The sequence below is a fragment of the Salvelinus alpinus genome, chromosome 20 (genome assembly GCF_045679555.1).
Source record: "Salvelinus alpinus chromosome 20, SLU_Salpinus.1, whole genome shotgun sequence".
NCBI classification, from domain to species: domain Eukaryota; kingdom Metazoa; phylum Chordata; class Actinopteri; order Salmoniformes; family Salmonidae; genus Salvelinus; species Salvelinus alpinus.
Window position 1 is genome coordinate 22,779,614 of NC_092105.1, and position 19,937 is coordinate 22,799,550.

Below are 19,937 nucleotides of genomic sequence, written 5' to 3' on the forward strand. Positions count from 1 at the left end.
CGCTTTGCAATTTGGGTAATGTAGTAATTAACGTTAAATAATTGACTCGGAAGTGATTTTCAAACACAATTCCCATTGGTCAATTGAACGTTTCAAGAAGTTCAAACGCATTTCTACTTTTGGACGAATTTGAATCTTAAACTTTTCTTGATAATGGAGATTGTACTATGCAATACCCACGGTAAATGTGTTTATTTTTGCATTGACATAGTCAAAGTGTTGCATTATCATAATGATTATATTGTTATTCGTGCCTGCTGAAACGAGATGCTTTTCTGAAACGTATGCTAGCTTGCTATTGTAGCCATCTAACGTTAGCAGGTTGGGAACATGGCTCAATGGTGTTTTTCTTCATCTCTCGAGGCAGAATATGATGTTAGCCACCTGCCTAATAATAATATTAACAGAATTGAGCCATCATATCAACCAATAGGGGTGATAACGTTAGTAAGGCAAGGACGTGTTTTACTGAAGATGAACTCATGTTTTGATCTATTTGACTTGTATTTACACTAACCAGGCAGCACATGCATGCTGAAGACGGGAGTGAAAGAAGGGCCAAATAAGGGTAAAAGCTTCTACTTGTGCGGGGAGCGTCAACAGGGGTCTCCCTGTGATTTCACCAAAGTGGCAGGGTAGGTGGTCTCTCATGTCAGTTCATTGATGCATGTTTCTCTTTTCATGAAGAGCACTAGCTCTATCCTAACTGATATCTGATCGTGGCATTCTCAAAAGCCATCTAACAAAGTACAGGACTTATGCAATAGTCATTTACTGATATGACTGATCTGTTTTATGGCTTTCATTAGTATCCCGGCCTCACACTGCCTGCTTCATGAGGATTCTATGGTGGAACTCCAGACTCTCATCCGCAGTCAGCAGCAGCAGGGCTATAGGTCTGTCTGTCTGTGTGCATGTGTGTGGATGCTTCCTCTAACTCTAGCTATGATCTATGGTTTGTGTTCAGGTGCATTATCATACTGTGTCTCTCTCTTTTCTCTTCTCAGGTTGTACTACCGGTGTGTTTTGGGGAAGAATGCAGGTCAGAGGTGGTGTGGCAATGTTCCCTGGACAGCGGTAAGCACCTCTAACTACTGGTAATGATGAACATACAGTATACATTGCCTAATTCATAGCCTATTACTGTCATGGCAAGCACTCGTTGAATGTGTTTCAAAATGACTGACTAGTGCTCCATCCCTGCAGCCAGAGGCAGAGAAACGCAGCCCACTGTCTGATAGACAGCTGCAGCCCTCCAGCCTGCCCCCAGAGAGAAATCCATTCAAGGCCCCAGGCAAGACTGACCAGACGTCAGAGTGGAGGAGACTCCAAGATGGGGGGAGACTGGAGGACGAGGGCAAAGGAAAGAATGAGAAAGGTGGAGAGAAGGAGATGCTTCACAAGAGTGTAGGTAAAGAAAGCGAACATGGTCGAGGTATGGGGAAGGAGGAGGAGGAGAGGGCGATGTCAAGTCCCTCGGAGTCTTGGAGAGACAAACAGCTTCCAGCAGGGATGAAGATAAAGAAGGGAGTATCAGGCGAGGAGAATAAGGAAAGTTCTGAAACATCACCTGAGGAAAAGGAAAAGACTGCCAAGGAGACGAAAGACAAAAACAAGAACTCAAACAAAGACAGCCAGAGAGAGGCTGAGAAAAGCAACAACTCTAGCCCGAAACCCCAGGATACAGAGGACCCACACAAAGCCTCAAAGGGTCGTCATGGATACTCCCCACGAGAGCCACCAACCAATAGCCTTAAAGAGTCTGGAAAGCATGCTGGGAAAAAGCAAAGCACAGATAGGAAGAAGAGCAACCCCTCCGACCCAAATGGGACTACCTCTAAAGACGCCCAAGCACCTAAGAGCACAGAGAAGAACAAAGCCCCAATCCCACAATCCGATAAACCAGCGCAACGACTTTCCACTCCAATAACTGAACAGGATAAGGAGGCAGAGAAAAGGACTGCTTCATCATCACAGCAGAACCAGGACAAGTCCCATCGTGGGAACCAATTTGGAGAGTGGCGTTGTGATGAAGATGATGATGATGTCCAGTTTGTGTCAGTTCAGCCAGGTACACAGACGACGACTCTAGTACCAGTGTCCCTGGTCCAGGAAGCCCTGACATCCTTCCCAGGGTTCCAGCCTGCCTCTCAGGTCAAAGGTCAGCGGGAGGACCCCAGGGCCCTGCACAGCCAGCTCACCGCTCAGCTCAAACAGAAGAAGGTGAGGGACACCCCTGTGTGTGTGTGTCAGAATGTACACTGAAATAAATAGTTAATATTTAACTGTCCTTCCCTTTCTCAGGCCACTCTGTCGGTGGTGAATATGTCTGCTCTGCCCGATAAAGGGGAGAGGTTGAAGAGTCAGGTCAAAGACCTGGAGGAGGCTCTGGAGTCTCTCTGCCTCACCACTTCCACTGAGCCAGGTAAGACCCTAGCAGGATACTGGACTGTTTGGCTAACCACAACATTGCCTACTGTATTGTCATTGTAGGTACTTCAAGCACAAACTCAATTTAATGTTCTGTTTTTAGAGCTTCAGGGTGACGAAGGTAATGCCAAACCGAAGCCCACTCCCAGCCAGTACAACCCATTTAGCTCCCCGGGAGGCACCGTCCTACTGCCCATTGCTCCTGCCCCCCTCCAGTACCAGGCCTCCACCAGCTCAATGGGGCTGCAGCTCAGCCAGGGATACACTCAGATGTATGGAGGTATGGAAGAGGGCTACACACACTTGATATTCTTGTAACCTGCTCTAGTCAGATATAGTAATTTCTCCGTGATCACCGTCAGCAAATCTTCTGTCTTTCCCTGATTGTCCAGTGAACCCCCAGAGCCAAGCGTTCTATGGAGGCAGGATGACAGACAACCGTCTGCTAGCGGTGAAGAACGCCACCTCTGAGGCCATTGACCACCTCCACAGCTCCCTGGAGTCCTGCCCCGACCCCGACGATGAGGTTACGGACCCGAAAGGCATCAAGGCAAGACCTCCTTGTACACTACTCAATGCCTCAACCCTTCTAAACCTCATATTGTACACACTGTTGTCTATGGGTATGGTACCCTAATCTACTGTGGTGTTGTGGTCGTTCTCATTGGTCAGGTGCCTCTACTGGCCCATCAGAGACGAGCCCTGGCCTGGCTGCTGTGGAGAGAGACCCAGAAACCCTGTGGAGGAATCCTGGGTAAGGTCAACCAGCCTGTCTGTGTAGTTGCTTTGATTGCAGCAGCCCCAGGGGTTTTGTAAGGAGTTGAATGGCCAGAGTATTTCAAAAACCTTCAGAAAATGCATTAACAACATTTCTCCCCTAATCCTCAGCTGATGACATGGGCTTGGGGAAAACCCTCACCATGATCGCTCTCATTCTGGCCCAGAAGAAGAAGCAAAAGGAGGAGGAGGAGGAGAAAGACACTAAATTGGAAGGCTGGATCTCCAAAAATGGTAATATCAAATGGCAACTTCTCATGTAATTATTAACTTGTATTATGATATATTTGGTAATGTATGTGAACAATGTGTATATATAATGTATTTAGTAACTTGTGTATGATATATTTCTTATACCCTGTATTGTGTTGCAGACTCTAGCCTGGTAGTGTCTCAGGGCACTTTGATCATCTGCCCTGCCTCTTTGGTTCATCACTGGAAGAAGGAGATTGAGAGACACGTCAAGAGCAGCCGACTCAGTATCTACCTGTACCACGGGCCTAACCGCCAGAAGAACGCCAAAGTGTAAGACACACACACACCTGAGTCATCTGTTTCCCTGAGTTTAACGCACTTGTGTCACCTGAAAGACTGTCAAGTGTACAGGTTGCTTTTGACACACGTTTTATTTGTTTTCTATCTCCCGCTCTCTGATAGGCTGGCTGAGCATGATGTGGTGGTGACCACCTACAGCCTTGTCTCCAAGGAGATCCCAGTCCAGAAGGAGGACGCAGAGAAACCTAGCAAGGACTCTGAGGATGTGGTAAGAATAAACACACAGAGATAAACAGTGTGTAATGTATTGATGGTGCTAATGATACTACGACGTTGTCCCCTCGCTCCCTTTCCCCAGCCATCAGCCCTCCCTCCTCTGCTGCGGGTGGCCTGGGCGCGCATTGTGCTGGACGAGGCCCACAACATCAAGAATCCCAAGGTGCAGACCTCCTTGGCTGTGTGTAAGCTGAGGGCCAAGGCCAGGTGGGCTGTTACCGGGACCCCCATCCAGAACAACCTACTGGATATGTACGCCCTGCTCAAGTAAGTCCATCAATATCTTACTCTACCCTTATATTACACATCATACCACATGTCCAGTAAAAATACACCCCCTCCACAGAATCCTCTGGTAAAGTCTCTGCCTGTGTTTGTCAGGTTTCTGCGCTGCGCCCCATTTGATGAGTTCAAGCTTTGGAAAACCCAGGTAGACAACGGCTCTAAGAGAGGAGGAGAGAGACTTAACATTCTGACCAGAACTCTGCTGCTCCGACGCACCAAAGACCAGATGGACTCTACCGGAAAACCTCTGGTACATGACACACAGACACACACACATTAGCATATGTGGATTATGAGCTGACTTGATTTCCATCTTCATTTTCCAGGTGAATCTGCCAGATCGGACCTGTGAGGTGCATCGCCTGAAGCTTTCTGAAGAGGAGCAGTCTGTTTACGATGTGGTGTTTGCACAGTCCAGGTAACAACTATGTCTGATTGGTATCTGAAACTTCTCTCTGGGTCTACGGCTTATGACACCTGGATGACCGATTCTTTAAACTTTTTCTCCTAGGTCCACTCTGCAGAACTATCTGAAGAGACATGAGGGAGACAATGGTAAAAAGGGAGACAACTCCAATCCCTTCGACAAGGGTAAGGGAGGTAAACTTTCTGTTAAAAAAAATAAAAATCTGTTTGAGTTCATGTGTCTTTTTTCTCCAGAGGCATGTGAATTTGCACAGGATACCAATGTGAGACCTTAGTGTGTCTCTCTTCCCCCCCCAGTGGCTCGTGAGTTTGGAGTGTCCCAGGCGGACTCTGTGTCCTCCTCCCAGCAGACCCAGGGCCCCACCAGCACTGTTCACATCCTGTCTCTATTGCTCCGACTCAGACAGAGCTGCTGCCATCCGTCTCTGTTGAAGAAGGTACAAACACACTTCTACTTTTTTTTCTTATTCTTATTTACAATGATGGCCTACCCGAGCCAAACCCTAACCCGAACGATGCTGGGCCAATTGTGCGCCGCCCTATGGGACTACCAATCACGGCCGGTTGTGATACAGCCTGGAATCGAACCAGGGGCCTCTAGCACTGAGATGCAGTGCCTTAGACCGCTGCGCCAATCGGAAGCCAGACCTGTGGAGAGGGCCTGACCTGCGCTCCTCTTTTCTTTTTTTTTATCTCTCTCTGGGGTCTATGGAACAGGCATCTGTTTTGTTTTTACCTGCTGCTCTTCTATGTGTGTCTTGCTCCACAGACTCTTGAGTAAGTTTGGTCTGTCTTTACCTAGCGTTCTCTTTGTGTGTCTTCTTCAAAGACCCTGGATCCGTCTGAGCTGCAGGGGGATGGGATTTCTCTCTCCCTTGAGGAGCAGCTCAATGCCCTGTGCCTCTCTTCCGAGCCCTCGGGCCCCGACCTCAAAGCCACCGTGTCCCTCAATGGGAGCCGATTCGCCTCCGTTCTTTTCGAGGACACCCACGAGAGCACCAAGGTGACGTCAACTGCCCCCGTGTATACTAAAATGTTTCTGTTTTTATGGCTATCCGGTGCATCTATATACTCTACTACCTGCTTGATTCTCTTAATGTTTTTGTTGTTTCAGATCGCTGCCATTCTCACAGAGCTGAAGGAGATCAGGCAGCAGAGTGAGGCTCAGAAAAGGTAATTCCACACACCTAAATGTAGCCCATTCAGACTACAAATGTTTGGTGTCATCTGGATGATGTAGTCCTGGCAGACAGATATAGAGGAGTTTGATAGACAACTAAAGTCCATGACAAATAAAGGATTATTGTTAATAGAAAATGTTTCCCTCATGGTAGGGTGGGGTATGCAAAATGGGTCAACTTTGAGCACCTCTATCTCCTGAATGTTTTGGCATTCGGGTTCAAAAAATCACTTTCTGACCACTTCTACCATGGGCAAACATGTCTGGAAGGCTTTGTTCAAATCTAAAGGGATGCAGTCAAAGTGATTGAATGCATGTGTCGTTATGTTGCAGTTTGATTGTACAGTAATCATATATGATAATCATCCATTGTCTGTCTGTCAGTGTGATAGTGTCCCAGTGGACCAGCATGCTTCACATCGTAGCCGTTCACCTGAGGAGAATGGGCCTGAGCTTTGCTGTCATCGACGGCACTGTCAACCCCAAACGCCGCATGGACCTGGTCGAAGAGTTCAACACCAACCCTAAAGGACCACAGGTATCGTATGGATAACCGTGACCATAAAATAGTGTTATGCTCTACCTACTTTCAGCTTTAGATACAGTGTAGTTGGTAGAGTTTAGACAAGGCGTTTTATGTTTCTAGGTGATGCTTGTGTCGCTGTGTGCTGGAGGAGTGGGCATTAACCTTATTGGAGGGAATCACCTCTTCCTCATGGACATGCACTGGTGAGACCCACAACACACACCCATCCACCACTACCATCTGAGTGTTCTTTATTGATTTATATTGTGGTTCTGACAGGAACCCAGCTCTAGAGGACCAGGCCTGTGACCGCATCTACAGAGTGGGTCAGCACCGAGACGTCACCATCCACAGGTAAGAAAGAGCATGCTCAGGTGCAGAGATACTGTAGGAAAATATCAGACATTTTGAGGTTGTGCCCTGTTGGATAAAAACATTGTATAAATCTGATTGCTGATGTGAGTGCTTACACAGAGAATGTGTGTCCCTATCCCTGCAGGTTTGTGTGTGAGGGCACAGTGGAGGATAAGATCTCCATTCTGCAGGAGAAGAAGAAGGATCTCGCACAGAAGGTGCTGTCAGGGACTGGAGCCTCCTTCACCAAGCTCTCCCTGGCTGACCTCAGGGTCATCTTTGGGGTCTGACGACCAGGAAGTAAGGGTGGTGGGGGCAGCCAGACTGAGGACCAGGTAGTAGCGGGGCCAGCCATACTTAAACAACTATGTTTGCTAGATTTATGTTGTGTATGAATCTGGTTGATAACCCCCTTTGCTCTTGTTGGTTACTGAGCACTACAGTACATATTGGCACATAGTGTGGTTGGCACTACTTTTCTGTTATGCGCTTGAATGCTTTGCTGCTACTTTTCTCCATATGGTCTTCTGGCAGGTTGCAGAGCCTCAGGCCTACTAGCTGTGTACTGTTGTATAACCAGCACTGTTTCACATGCTGTATTCCATGTGTTACGACAACGACCTTCAGTTTCTCCTGGTCAGGTCACATGGTCTTTCCATTGAATACATTAAGTGTAATTCATAAGACTGACTTATCTCTGCTGGGTCATGACTTATCTCTGCTGGGTCATGTTATTTCTAATCCTAATTACTTTTACCTCTTATGCTGTGTAAACTCTTAGTGTTTGATTATTAGTACTTCCTCAAGGCTGTTGGATGTTTTTTAATAAAATATTATTTATTACAGTTGATCAAACCGCTTATTCTGAGAATGAAAAGTTGCATGAATTCCATAACAATCACTGCAATGGGTGAAAATGTTTAGATTAATAATGAAATATACATAAACAAAGAGTTGATGTTTAACAGAAAGCATCCTAAATAATCCACCAGGTTCTTCATAAGTGGCTAAGAGAATCATTTAAAGTGTCAAATAGCAGATAATGATCCATCTGACTGTTGATAACCCAGTATTGTTATGAGTAATAAAGACAATACAATCAGTAATCATACAAATGTACAGCCAAATGTATTACAAAAGTGGGTGTTATGACTTGGGTTGTTTGTGAAAGTATTCTGGGTAAAACCATACCCAGTTGAGTTTTCAAACCTGAGATGATGGAATGATAGTCCCTAAACCACCAGTCACATGGTTTAGAATAAAACTCAGGCAAGTACATACAGGGGAGAGGTTAACTATTAACAACACTATATATATATACACACGTAGCTCAAGCTAAAATGTTCAGTAGCATTAAGCTACAGGCAATATTAATCCATTTGCTGATGTTAAGCTGTGTAGATTCTTATGCTTAAAATTTTAGGATTTGTCTTTTTCTATGGAGGTTGCTGACGGATATTGCTAATGCTCAACCACCTTGCAAAACCAGTGGTTATTCACAACCAATCTCTTCCACTGGCAATAACATTTTGTAAGGAAACTTGACATGCTAATAATGTAATTTACTTAAATTTCTCCTCGTGATGAGAAAACATTCCTCTTACGACCTTTCAGTAGAGGAGTCTTCCGGGGGTTCTGTCCCATCATAATAGTTCTCCTGATCAGTCTGTAATGTTGATTCATCTGAACGTCCATGTTGATCTTGATGCTCCAAGCCTCCAATCTGGGGTCCACTCTGAGAACCTCCATTAATGCTTTCTTCACTCTGAGGTTGTCCACTTTGAGGTCGTCCACTCTGTGTGTGTGTTCATCCTGTGAGCGTTCTGATTCTAGTTTATGCATTGCTCTGTCCTCTTCCTCTGTCTTTTTGTCTGCAGCCTCTTCATAGTACACATCATACAGATATTCCCGATATGACTTGCCTATGGATGTTCCACAAACCCAAGATAACTGTCGAGTCAATCCTAATGTCAAAGTAATGGATATTTGATTAGATTTTTTCCCCCATAATAATTATAGGTGACTTACCCGAGAACACATTACTTGGAGACGGAATGTTGCTGCTTCTTCTTTTGTCCAGTTTTTTTTATCTTTGCATGATAGTTGCTCTTTGGGGTTTGTGGATCGGAGACACACAAACCAGTCTCCATCAATGAGTGCGGTTATCACCCATAAAAGTCCAGCTGAAAATGACCTCAAGAAAAACATGCAACAATGAACAAAACTGCATTCCCCCCTACAGATTTTCATGCTCTGTGGGTCCATCATCATCACGACAAAACAAAGTATAAGGCAAGGCAGCGCCATATAAACTGTGCAAGCTATTTTGTTTTAATACGGCTGACAAGGACAGGTGAAGTCCAGTTTGAAAATGTACTGGGAAATTATGAAAAGGGCAACAATGGCAAAAGCCTGTAGCAAACAACTTCATCAAAAATTCAGAGTTTAGGACTGGGTGATCGGCGTGTGCTGGCATATCAGCTCAAATAACAACACCTCCCCTTGGTCAAAATTATGTATGGAGTGGTGCTCTGTGATTGTTTCATGTGCTGGTTGTCTTTTTATAACTATATCTTAAAGGTGGGGTTACTGAGGTAAGGTGTCGTATTTCCCCTTATGGAAACTGCCCTAAGAAATTTGATACAGCCCACAGGTTTCACCTACTTGCTACCACTTGCCAGTGGTATGCAGTCTTCTCACCTGAAGTATGTTTGTTAGTGTGCATCCCATCCAGATTATTTTTTTATAGTGAAATATTACATCACACAACAAAGGGCCAATCCCAACTAACTGCAGTTGAGATTACATTAAAAGTACATACCCTATGCATAGTGCAAGTGATCAATGCTGTTTGAGATTCTTTATTATAACAATTTTGAACATCTCCAGAGACGTTTGACCTCTGTCATTGCCAACAAAGGGTATATAACAAAGTATTGAGATAAACTTTTGTTATTGACCAAATACTTATTTTCCACCATAATTTGCAAATAAATTCATTAAAAATCCTACAATGTGATTTTCTGGATTTTTTTTCTCATTTTGTCTGTCATAGTTGAAGTGTACCTATGATGAAAATTACAGGCCTCATCTTTTTAAGTGGGAGAACTTGCACAATTGGTGGCTGACTAAACTTTTTTGCCCCACTGTATATATAATGACAATTACAACAATACTGAATGAACAATGAACACTTATTTTAACTTAATATAATACATAAATAAAATCAATTTAGTCTCAAATAAATAATGAAACATGTTCAATTTGGTTTAAATAATGCAAAAACAGTGTTGGAGAAGACAGTAAAAGTGCAATATGTGCCATGTAAAAAAGCTAACGTTTAAGTTCCTTGCTCAGAACATGAGAACATATGAAAGCTGGTGGTTCCTTTTAACATGAGTCTTCAATATTCCCAGTTAATAAGTTTTAGGTTGTAGTTATTATAGGACTATTTCTCTCTATACCACTTGTATTTCATAGACCTTTGACTATTGGATGTTCTTATAGGCATTATAGTATTGCCAGCCTAATCTTGGGAGTTGATAGCGCTGTATTTCAAGCATTGCGAAATGCTGCTGGCAAACGGAGGAAAGTGCAGTTTGAATGAATGCTTACAAGCCTGCTGCTGCCTACCACCGCTCAGTCAGACTGCTCTATCAAATCATAGACTTAATTATAATAAACACACAGAAATACAAGCTTTAGGTCATTAATTTGGTCAAAACTGGAAACGAGAAGTGACACAATTTCAGGCACTGCATTGATTATATGCAACGCAGGACAAGCTAATAATATCAACCATGTGTAGTTAACTAGTGATTATGTTAAGATAAACTTATCTTATATAAAAAAAAAATAATGTAATGCTAGCTAGCAACTAACCATGGCTCCTTGCTGCCTGCACTCGTGTAACAGGTGGTCAGCCTGCCACGAAGTCTCCTCGTGGATTGCAATATAATCGGCGTCCAAAAATGCCGATTAATGAAAACTTGAAATCGGCCCTAATTAAAATCGGCTAATCCGATTAAATCGGTCAACCTCTAATAGGAACACCTTAATATTGACTTGCACGCCCCCCTTTTGCCCTCAGAACAACCTCAATTCTTCGGGGCATGGACTCTTCAAGGTGTCAAAAGCGTTCCACAGGGATGCTGGCCCATGTTGACTCCAATGCTTCCCACAGTTGTGTCAAATTCGCTGGATGTCCTTTGGGTGGTGGACACTCTTGATACACATGGGAAACTTTTGAGTGTGAAAAACCCAGCAGTGTTGCAGTTCTTGACACAAACTAGTGCACCTGGCACCTACTACCATACCCTGTTCAAAAGCACTTACATGTTTTGTCTTAACCATTCACCATCTGAATTGCACAGATACAAAATACAAGTCTCAAGGCTTAAAAATCCTTCTTTAACCTCTCTCCTCCCCTTCATCTACACTGATTGAAGTGGATTTAACAAGTGACATCAATAAGGGATCATAGCTTTCACCTGGATTCACTTGGTCAGTCTATGTCATGGAAAGAGCAGGTGTTCTTAATCTTTTGCATACATGTGTATTAAAGTAGTCAAAAGTTTACAATTTTCCTATTCCTAGCACACAATGACTAAATCAAGCTTGTGACTCTACGAAACTGTTAGGATGCATTTGCGGTTTGTTTCGGTTGTGTTTCAGATTATTTACCATTAATTTCTATTGGGCACAATAATGTATTGTGTAATTTTTATTGTAAATAATAGAATATGTTTCTGAATACTGCTACATTAATGTGGATACTACCATGATTACGGATAATAATGAATGAATCGTGAATAATGATGAGTGAAAAAGTTAGAAGCACAAATTGGCCTGTGATGGTCATGAAATTTTGTCAGCCGGTGATTGTCAAGCAAATAACTGCCGGTCCCATTGTAATTTACTGTTAATTAACAAACACGTTTAGCATCTCCTGGCTTCCATGCATAACCTACAAGCCACTGATGCAGAACTTTGAAACATCTACCTTTTTAAAAAGTCTAAAATAATTTTAATATAACCTACACCATCACAATAAATCCATTATTTATTTTAGACAGGTCTAAATAAACATGATATGAAGAAAATGTAGTCTATTTCAGAAGAACAGAATAGAATACTCTGAGTTGTCCTTATGTTAGGCCCTGATCTGGCTATGCCATATGGTTGTTGGCTACACTAGTTAATTTAGCAGACAAGATTTGCTTAGAATTCTGTGGCATTATATTTTATAGTATGAAAAATAGAATTGAACAGAGCTGAATGAAATAGAAAGGATATTTTCTGGGAGTGTGCACACATGCAGCTATTCTGTGTTGAGCAGTTAGCAAAGAAACAGGTCCTCCTATACACTTAATTTAGAATTATTTATGCAACTTTAGTTGTGATAAACATTGGCTGCATGATGCGACGCTAATGATGATTTGAAAAAAGTCCCATGAAAGATCATGAGCTCTGCTTTGTTTCTTAAGCAGGTCTCTCATTCACAATTTGACAAGCACTTGATAATATTCTCACCAGGCCTCAAATTTACCCAGTGGCATCCCCCTTATGTGGCCATAATAAAATCCATGCCTTTTGTGGCCAAAGTGACTGTTCTGCCCTTGGGCTGAATATAATAATTCCTTTCTCCTGGCTGCCAATTGCCATGCTCCAAAGCACCTCTCACTCACATGGCTCTCTCAGATATCTCAATTCTTATTAGCCAATGCCCATCACATGATCAGGTCCTTTTCACAGGCATCTCCGATTTAGGCTACAAGTGAACAAGACACATCGGGGACCCAACTGCACGAGTCCTTATCGAATTCCAAGGTTCATATTGAAGATGTTTGAAGAACTCCACACATGTACATTTCCTCAGCCAACAAGATGAGTAGGCCTAACGAACAGCAAACACACTAACCTATGTCAATCTACTATCCCGAATAGTACAACAGTTTACATATTCTATTGGTCAATGTGTCCTGTGCCAGATATAAATATTCCTAATATACTCTGGGATAGTTGAGAAATAAATATTCCAAACACACTCAAACAGTTGTGGGATGTGATAGAACCCAAATTAATACAAGACTAGCATCAACAACAACAAAAAACTGCAACAGATCAGCACGCTTAGCTTAAAATGTTGATAAACTATTAGGCTATTTCTTCATATTATAAGCACAGCAATGTGCACAAGGCAGTAGGCTATTAGCACGAATGTTCCAAAATGCAATCAATTAGCGGGAACACACCATTCTCAAAAGGCTTTACACCCCGGTTGTAAAGCGGATGTGCTTAATTTTAAGAAGTTATTTGGCCACTTTATTTGTGATACAAACCTTATTTAAATATACAACTATGTTCTATGCTACATGAGGTGTGTGACTATGATTTTTAAAAGTTGCAAAACAAAGGCATGCGCTGTTTCTTGCCTTACTGCATAGGCTGGGCATTATTGACCAGTGATAATACATCATTCACAAGTGAAAGGCTACATGCTGACCAGACCGGACAAGTCGCGTGCGCGAGCGTAGCAAAATAAATGTAGAAATCCATGTTCTTCAATTATTGTGCGCGCCACCGAGCGTCTGCGATGCCAAGGGCTAATAGAACTCCTTTCTATGTCCTCATTGGTTTATAGAAGCAGGTACCCACGTGCCATCTTATTGGTTATACCCACGTGGGTGATTGAAAGACGAAATGTTTTGCCGGTTGTCTGGTAAAAGTGTAGATGCCAATCACCATATAAATTCAAAGATGGAAAAAGCCTGGAAGGAGGAGAGGTGACTAGAAACGATTCGGTTGGCCATTTTATGTGTGGATTAATTGTCGGAGTAGAGGTCCTTGTCCATTTCAGGTAAAATAACAACTCAATGTTTATATCCCAGGACAAATTAGCTAGCAAGTGCAAGCTAACTAGCTAAATTGCCATACATGTTTAACGCTTTTCGACCTGTCCCCAAATTAATGTAATTGGTTCAGAGTTTGTTTTGATATTTTAACATGTGTGTCGTGATCGCTTTTGGTGTAGGGGGACAAAATAAATTATGCATGATAGCGCACGCGCGCAGCCGGTTTGGGTTCCGTAAAAATAGTCACCCATCAGACTATTCTTAATTTTTATTTTGTCATTGGATATAGGCCTACTCAGACCTGATGCCAGAACGAATCAGTTGGATGAGCATTTGATTTCCATAGGTGGGCCCGTTTCTTTCACAAGACGTCCTATGTGTTCACGCGCTTGCACGCATTTAGGCGGCTCATGAGTTTCAAGTTTGGGGAAGTTTACAATTTATCCTGCCATTTCTACCGATATTTATATGCACATTTTTCGTGGAAGCTTAATTTAAATAATAACGTTTTCGTTTCTCTAAATCATTGTCCTGTGGTTAATCATACAAATCTGAAGTAAAATTATACATATCTAAAAGTTCTAATTAAACTATGGCTGAACACTAGCCCCTCAACGTCTTGCAAGGAGCAGGTCTCGAACCCTTGCCCTTCTAGCCCGAAGTTCAGCGCGCTATCGACTGTGCTGTAAAAGCATGCTCAAGCGACAGAGTTGATATCCGCGTTTATAAACCCTGGGTCGTTACAAACATTTCAAATTATACTCGAGACACATTATCTTCAAACATATTTTAGACACTTTTCACTGACAGCTGCCACTCAATCAGCGAGACCTAAACAAAATAAAAAGAAGCTAATGATCCTCTGCGGCTAAGTCATACTCCCTGGTCATGTCTTCTGAAATATTTTATTTAGACAGGAACATCAATTTACTTTATGGCAATCCACCAGCATCCTAGCAGTTCACTGCGTTTCAAACTCATAAGACACCCTCCTCCACTTACCCTCGCTTTATGCCCTTGGGGGAATCCCCGCGGCCATTTTTTGTCATCTGTCCAAATGATTAGCCAAGCAAGGGAAGTCGGCAACGTAAGCACCTCAGCCCTGGTTTTTGATCGAGTTTGCGAGAGTACAATTATGTTAACTCCGGGTCCTGAAAATCCCCAGAAAGTGTGCTACATGACGGCTCAAACACTTATCATAAAATGTATTATGCTTTTGTTTGGTTAACTTTAAGAAACGTTAGCTTGCACATACAACTTTCCCTTACATCACTCTTATACTTTGTACATTTCGATTTACCTGATATAGTCGGATGGCTAACATTCGATGTCTGCGGATTCATTGTCTTCTAGCCAAGCTATGAAATGCAATCATAATTGACTGTAGCACATATAAAACACACGCAACAGCTACCAGTTGTTCCATGAAGAATGAATGACACATTTTCGGGTAAGAGCGTCCATTTCAAATTCATTCATTCTTCAACTCGTCAGTGGTCATGATACTTCACCAGAGGAGTCCACTAAATGTGAGGGTTTAGTGGAGAGGGTGTCTCTTAAGTGTTTGGAATGCAGGCATTCCTTAACAATTCGTAAGAAGTTGAAACCAGATATCAGTGGGCAATTTAATGACGAGATGCCTTCGCCCTAACAATGGGAGTCTGTCCCAAAGGCGGGAACGCAGGCTGCGACAATTTTAGGTCTGAATATTATTCCAATAGAAACTCATTGGGCTTATAATGGACAGATTTTGGCGATAGTGAGCCTTCTCGCTTCGCCTCTTCTTCTCTGATGAAACTATATTACAAGAGAAAGCACCCGAGCGAGCGAAACAGCGCCTCTCCTATATGTAGCCCATGTATCTGATGCTGCCTGGACATAAATAGTATTACATGCCATACTCTTTTGGTCCAGCCAGCTTCAGATAAATGGTCTACAAATACTGAGACGCGCTGTTTCGCTCGCTCGGGTGCTTTAACTGAGATTGATGCATTTTTCTGTCGGTGCGCGTCTCGGCCAAATAAATTATTAATATTTCAAAAATGTATTTGGACGGGCAAGGAGGTACGATAGGGCGGGCCAGGACCCCCAAGGCCCGCCCTGCATATACTAAATAACATATGTGTGAAATTGGTTTTGATTTAGAATGGACCATTATCAATCACCTGTCTCTGATCAGGGGCAGTGGTGAAAAAATATACGTTGCACTTAAAAAGCGAATGGAGGATGCTTTTCCTGCGGTTTATTTTTATGTCAGCCAGGTAGGCTATACCCCTGTTGCGCAACATGAGCTCTTGGGCTCTCAGTGAAGTGTTTGATTTGATTTTCGATTTCATTTGCATTGATGTCGGAGTGATTTAGAGGGACAATAGAGTGCTGAGTACCAGGCAGTTAGCAGGTTTGGTAGACTACTAATGACCATCAGCAGAATCAGAACTTGGAGAAGTCTAGTTATCGCGACTAAACGGTCAAGTAGAATTTGACTGCGGTCATGACTTGCTGGTGACTGTGGCAGTAAAATGGTCACCATAACAGTCCTAGGCACAAAGATCATACCCCCCCCCCCCCCCCCAACCTAAATGCTAACCTCTCACCATTACAAATGACAGTTGAGGTTGGCATTTTTTGGGGGGTAGGATATTTATGCCTCTTTAACTTAATCACTCATTCATTCATGATTATCCGTAATCATGATGGCACCACATTCACATTCACATTCATATATTTATAATAAAAGTGACTCCAAATTGACACAATACATTATTTACCAGACTGGCCGAGTATTAGCCAGATAATTATTATTTTGCACAAAAATCCCAAGTTAGACAGGCCCAATGGGCTAAAAATGGATCAGCCCATCTGGCATTTCAGGCAAATGCCAGATGGGCTGATCCATTTTTAGCCCATTGGGCCTGTCTAACTTGGGATTTTTGTGCAAAATAATAATTATCTGGCTAATACTCGCGGCCTCATAATGACTGACATGGAGTTGAAGACTAAAACATTTCCCTTAGAGCCTATTCTAGAAATCAATATACACTCTTAAAATAAAGGATTCCAAAAGGGATCTTCAGCTGGCCCCCTTTTTGGTTCCAGGGAGAACCCTCTGTGGAAAGGGTCCTGTATGGACCCAAAAACGGTTCTTCAAAGGGTTCTCCTATAGGGACAGCTGAAGAACCCTTTTAGGTTCTAGATAGCACCTTTTTTTTAAGAGTACAGTCATTACTAAGCTTTTTCCCACATTGCATGCAGTGCGTTTTACACATTACCCCAGTATCAGTGAAAATGATAGACACTGCTTGTGAGAACATCAATTATTTATATACAACATATTGAAATAAACAAAAGAAGATGTTGGTGACTCGAGGCTCTTCATGACAAACTCTTTGACTTGAACTGTCACATTATTTCCAGGGCCAGATTAGCAAGGGAGGATGTTTTGTGCAGGTGTTTTCATTCTGACATGTACATGACTCCTAACCCTAAAACTGTTTCTGAGAAACACACCGCTTCCTTCCCACACAGAGGTTTTCATGACACTGCAGCCCTGCAGTGCATCGTGGTCTCATGGCCTACTCTGTTAAATTTGGGTCAGATCTTAATTTTCCACTCTGAGCAAAAAGGCCGTTTTGTGTTCGGGCTACGTTTAAAACAGTTCAAAACTGAGTTGAAATCATGCATGCAAGGTGAGCATATGTTGTTAAGAATATCTTAATGCTTGCTGTATATAAGTTATGCATGTTCCTTTTTGAAAAATACAACTTTGTTGTGGTGAATATATCACATGCCTGTATCTCTACCTTATAAGAGCAAATGCCAGATGGGCTGGTCCATTTTTTGCCCAGTGGGCCTATCTAACTTATTTTTCTTGCGCAAAATGATAATTAATTATCTGGCTAATACCAGGGGCCTAAAGAAAAAAAATGGACCGGCAGGGGGGTCTCAAGTTTTGAAAAAAATGGGCCGGTGTGTTAGAAATGCCATGTCCAATTTACGGTCCCGGTCTGCCGCTGTTTACCATTCAGATAATTCTGTGCCAAAATAAATTAAACACAACCAAAACCAACTGCAAATGCATCCAACAAGTTTCTAGAGTCACACGCTTGAGTCATTGCGTGCTAGGAATATGGGATCAAATACTACACTTTTGACTACTTTCTAAATACACATTGCTAAGTAATAATATCACATTGACCATTTCCTTTGTTTCACAATCATACCATTTCAATCTTCTTTTCTAGCAGTTTTTTTACCTTTATTTAACTAGGCAAGTCAGTTATGAGCAAATTCTTATTTTCAATTATGGCCTAGGAACAGCAGGGGCAGAATGACAGATTTTTACCTTGTCAGCTTGCAACCTTTCGGTTTCTAGTCCAACGCTCTAACCACTAGGCTACCTGCCGTTGTCTGGTGAGTGGTGGAATGAGTCAAATGTTGTTGCTGTGAATGTCTGCTTGAGAGAAATGCCAGCCACCAGTATGTTGTTCTGATACTTTTAATCTGAAACTATATAAAAAGCGCAAATATGAAAATATATGTTGACTAATAAACTTGTTTATACATGGTCAGACTCGCTCAGTTGGAACCAACTTAAACTTGTGCCTTTTTTCCAATGTTGAATTCAATGTAATTGAGAACATGAGTGTCAATGTATTTTTTCGCAAAAAGTAATCGTCTTCTTTTTCAAAAGTATCTGTAATCTGATTACAATATTTTAGCTGGTAACGTAACTGATTACAATAAAAAAATATATATATTATGTAATCAGATTACAAACTCCCCAACCTAGCCTGTCTGTCTGTACACACAGTACAGTATGTGCTGAAACCAATTTCTGAAGCTCATGATCATTCTTTCAAGTAGCTTCAACAGGTACAATCCATTTTTTTTATCGGCAAGCACAATTGTTTTTTTGTGTGACTTTCCCTTGTGGTGTGCTTGCCTATCTGGGTGGTTAAATGTACTATCAATCTTCAGTGCAGAAGTATCCGTAATGCGATTGCTTTCTTTGGGTCTTTATCAAAAGTGAAAGTTATAGGCTACGCCAAATCATCAGTATATGCACACTCACACACAGTGGCCGAAATATGGCTTGCCTACTACTTACTTAAACTGCATACTATGTATTAATCGTACTACGTACTATTTACACTGTGTAAAATGTCCTGTTTCGGAGTTTGTACATGTATGTCAGAATATCTTTAATGATAAGAAGTAGAAGCTCCGTAGAGAAGTCAGAATAAAAACAGAGCTTGACCGGTCTTGATTAGTCAGCTCTGGGAGGTCATTGATCTTTACATACGCTAATAGCCCCTAACACCTTGTCTATTGTAATCATATCAAACCCCAGCTCAGCAGGCAATGTACTCCGAACATTTATTTAGTAGGCCTATAACTAGTTAATACATTTTTTAAACGTCTTACTAAGAATGATAGACTATAAAGTCAATGGAGTCTACATTCATACAATCATCAATTAAAGATCCAATATCAAACTTCAATTCAAACATTATTTGAAGTGCATTTAAAAAGCAACACACTTAAAACAATACAATGAATATACAAGCACAGTAATAAAAATATTAAATGTTATCAAAGAATATAAAACACAAAGGTGTCATTGATTTAAGACCAAGCTAAAAAGGCTGGTTGACAAAGGGATTTTAACCCCTCATGCAGTTTCACAGTATCACAAATCAACCAAATCAAACTTTATTTGCCACATGCGCCGAATACAACAAATGTAGACTTTACTGTGAAATGCTTACTTACAAGCCCTTAACCAACAGTGCAGTTCAAGTAGGCTAAAATAAAAAGTAACACAAAAAGAATAACAGTGACGAGGCTATATACAGGGCACCAGTACCGAGGCAGTGTGGAAGGGGTACAGGCTAGTTGAGGTAATCTGTACATGTAGGTGGGGGCAAAGTGACTATGCATAGGTAACAAACAAACAGCGAGCAGCAGCAGTGTACAGGGGGGGGGGGGGTCAATGTAAATTTTCCAGTGGCCATTTGTATTAATTGTTCAGCAGTCTAATGGCTTGGGGGTAGAAGCTGTTGAGGAGCCTTTTGGTCCTAGACTTGGTGCTCCGGTACCGCTTACCGTGCAGTAACAGAGAAAACAGTCTATAACTTGGGTGACTGAAGTCTCTGACAATTTTATGGGCTTTCCTCTGACACCGCCTATTATTTAGGTCCTGGATATCAGGAAGCTTGGCCCCAGTGATGTACTGGGCCGTTCGCACTACTCTCTGTAGCGCCTTAAGGTCAGATGCCGAGCAGTTGCTATACCAGGCAGTGATGCAACCGGTCAGGATGATCTCGATGGTGCA

General features: G+C 42.2%; 1 protein-coding gene and 2 long non-coding RNA genes across 5 annotated transcripts in view; 2 read left to right on the plus strand and 1 right to left on the minus strand.

The window, feature by feature from the left end:
* The first annotated feature begins 61 nt into the window (after window positions 1-61).
* ttf2 (transcription termination factor, RNA polymerase II) lies at window positions 62-7,594 on the plus strand. 2 transcript variants are annotated; one of them, XM_071354937.1, is made up of 23 exons: window positions 62-181; window positions 521-635; window positions 810-896; window positions 1,008-1,077; window positions 1,207-2,223; window positions 2,305-2,425; window positions 2,534-2,710; window positions 2,823-2,980; window positions 3,103-3,184; window positions 3,319-3,441; window positions 3,582-3,732; window positions 3,865-3,970; window positions 4,061-4,245; window positions 4,360-4,513; window positions 4,590-4,681; window positions 4,775-4,863; window positions 4,987-5,126; window positions 5,519-5,692; window positions 5,804-5,862; window positions 6,254-6,407; window positions 6,516-6,598; window positions 6,675-6,749; window positions 6,895-7,594. In XM_071354937.1, the coding sequence occupies exons 1-23, from the start codon at window positions 154-156 to the stop codon at window positions 7,037-7,039; spliced, it is 3,585 nt and encodes a 1,194-aa protein (XP_071211038.1). In that variant the 5' UTR covers window positions 62-153; the 3' UTR covers window positions 7,040-7,594. The 2 variants fall into 2 exon arrangements, with proteins under 2 accessions (XP_071211038.1, XP_071211039.1); XM_071354938.1 differs by having other exon boundaries at window positions 4,775-4,854.
* On the minus strand, window positions 7,242-15,392 carry LOC139546500 (uncharacterized). Of its 2 annotated transcripts, XR_011669243.1 has the most exons (3): window positions 14,904-15,392; window positions 8,778-8,943; window positions 7,242-8,671 (listed from the first exon to the last, which is right to left on the minus strand). It is a non-coding gene; the product is annotated as an uncharacterized lncRNA (long non-coding RNA). The 2 variants fall into 2 exon arrangements; XR_011669242.1 differs by lacking the exon at window positions 14,904-15,392 and having other exon boundaries at window positions 8,778-9,707.
* Window positions 13,207-19,937, plus strand: part of LOC139546501 (uncharacterized) — a 16,228-nt gene continuing 9,497 nt past the window's right edge. Inside the window, exon 1 of the long non-coding RNA XR_011669244.1 lies at window positions 13,207-13,608. This is a non-coding gene — a long non-coding RNA (uncharacterized lncRNA). The remainder of the gene's footprint in view (window positions 13,609-19,937) is intronic.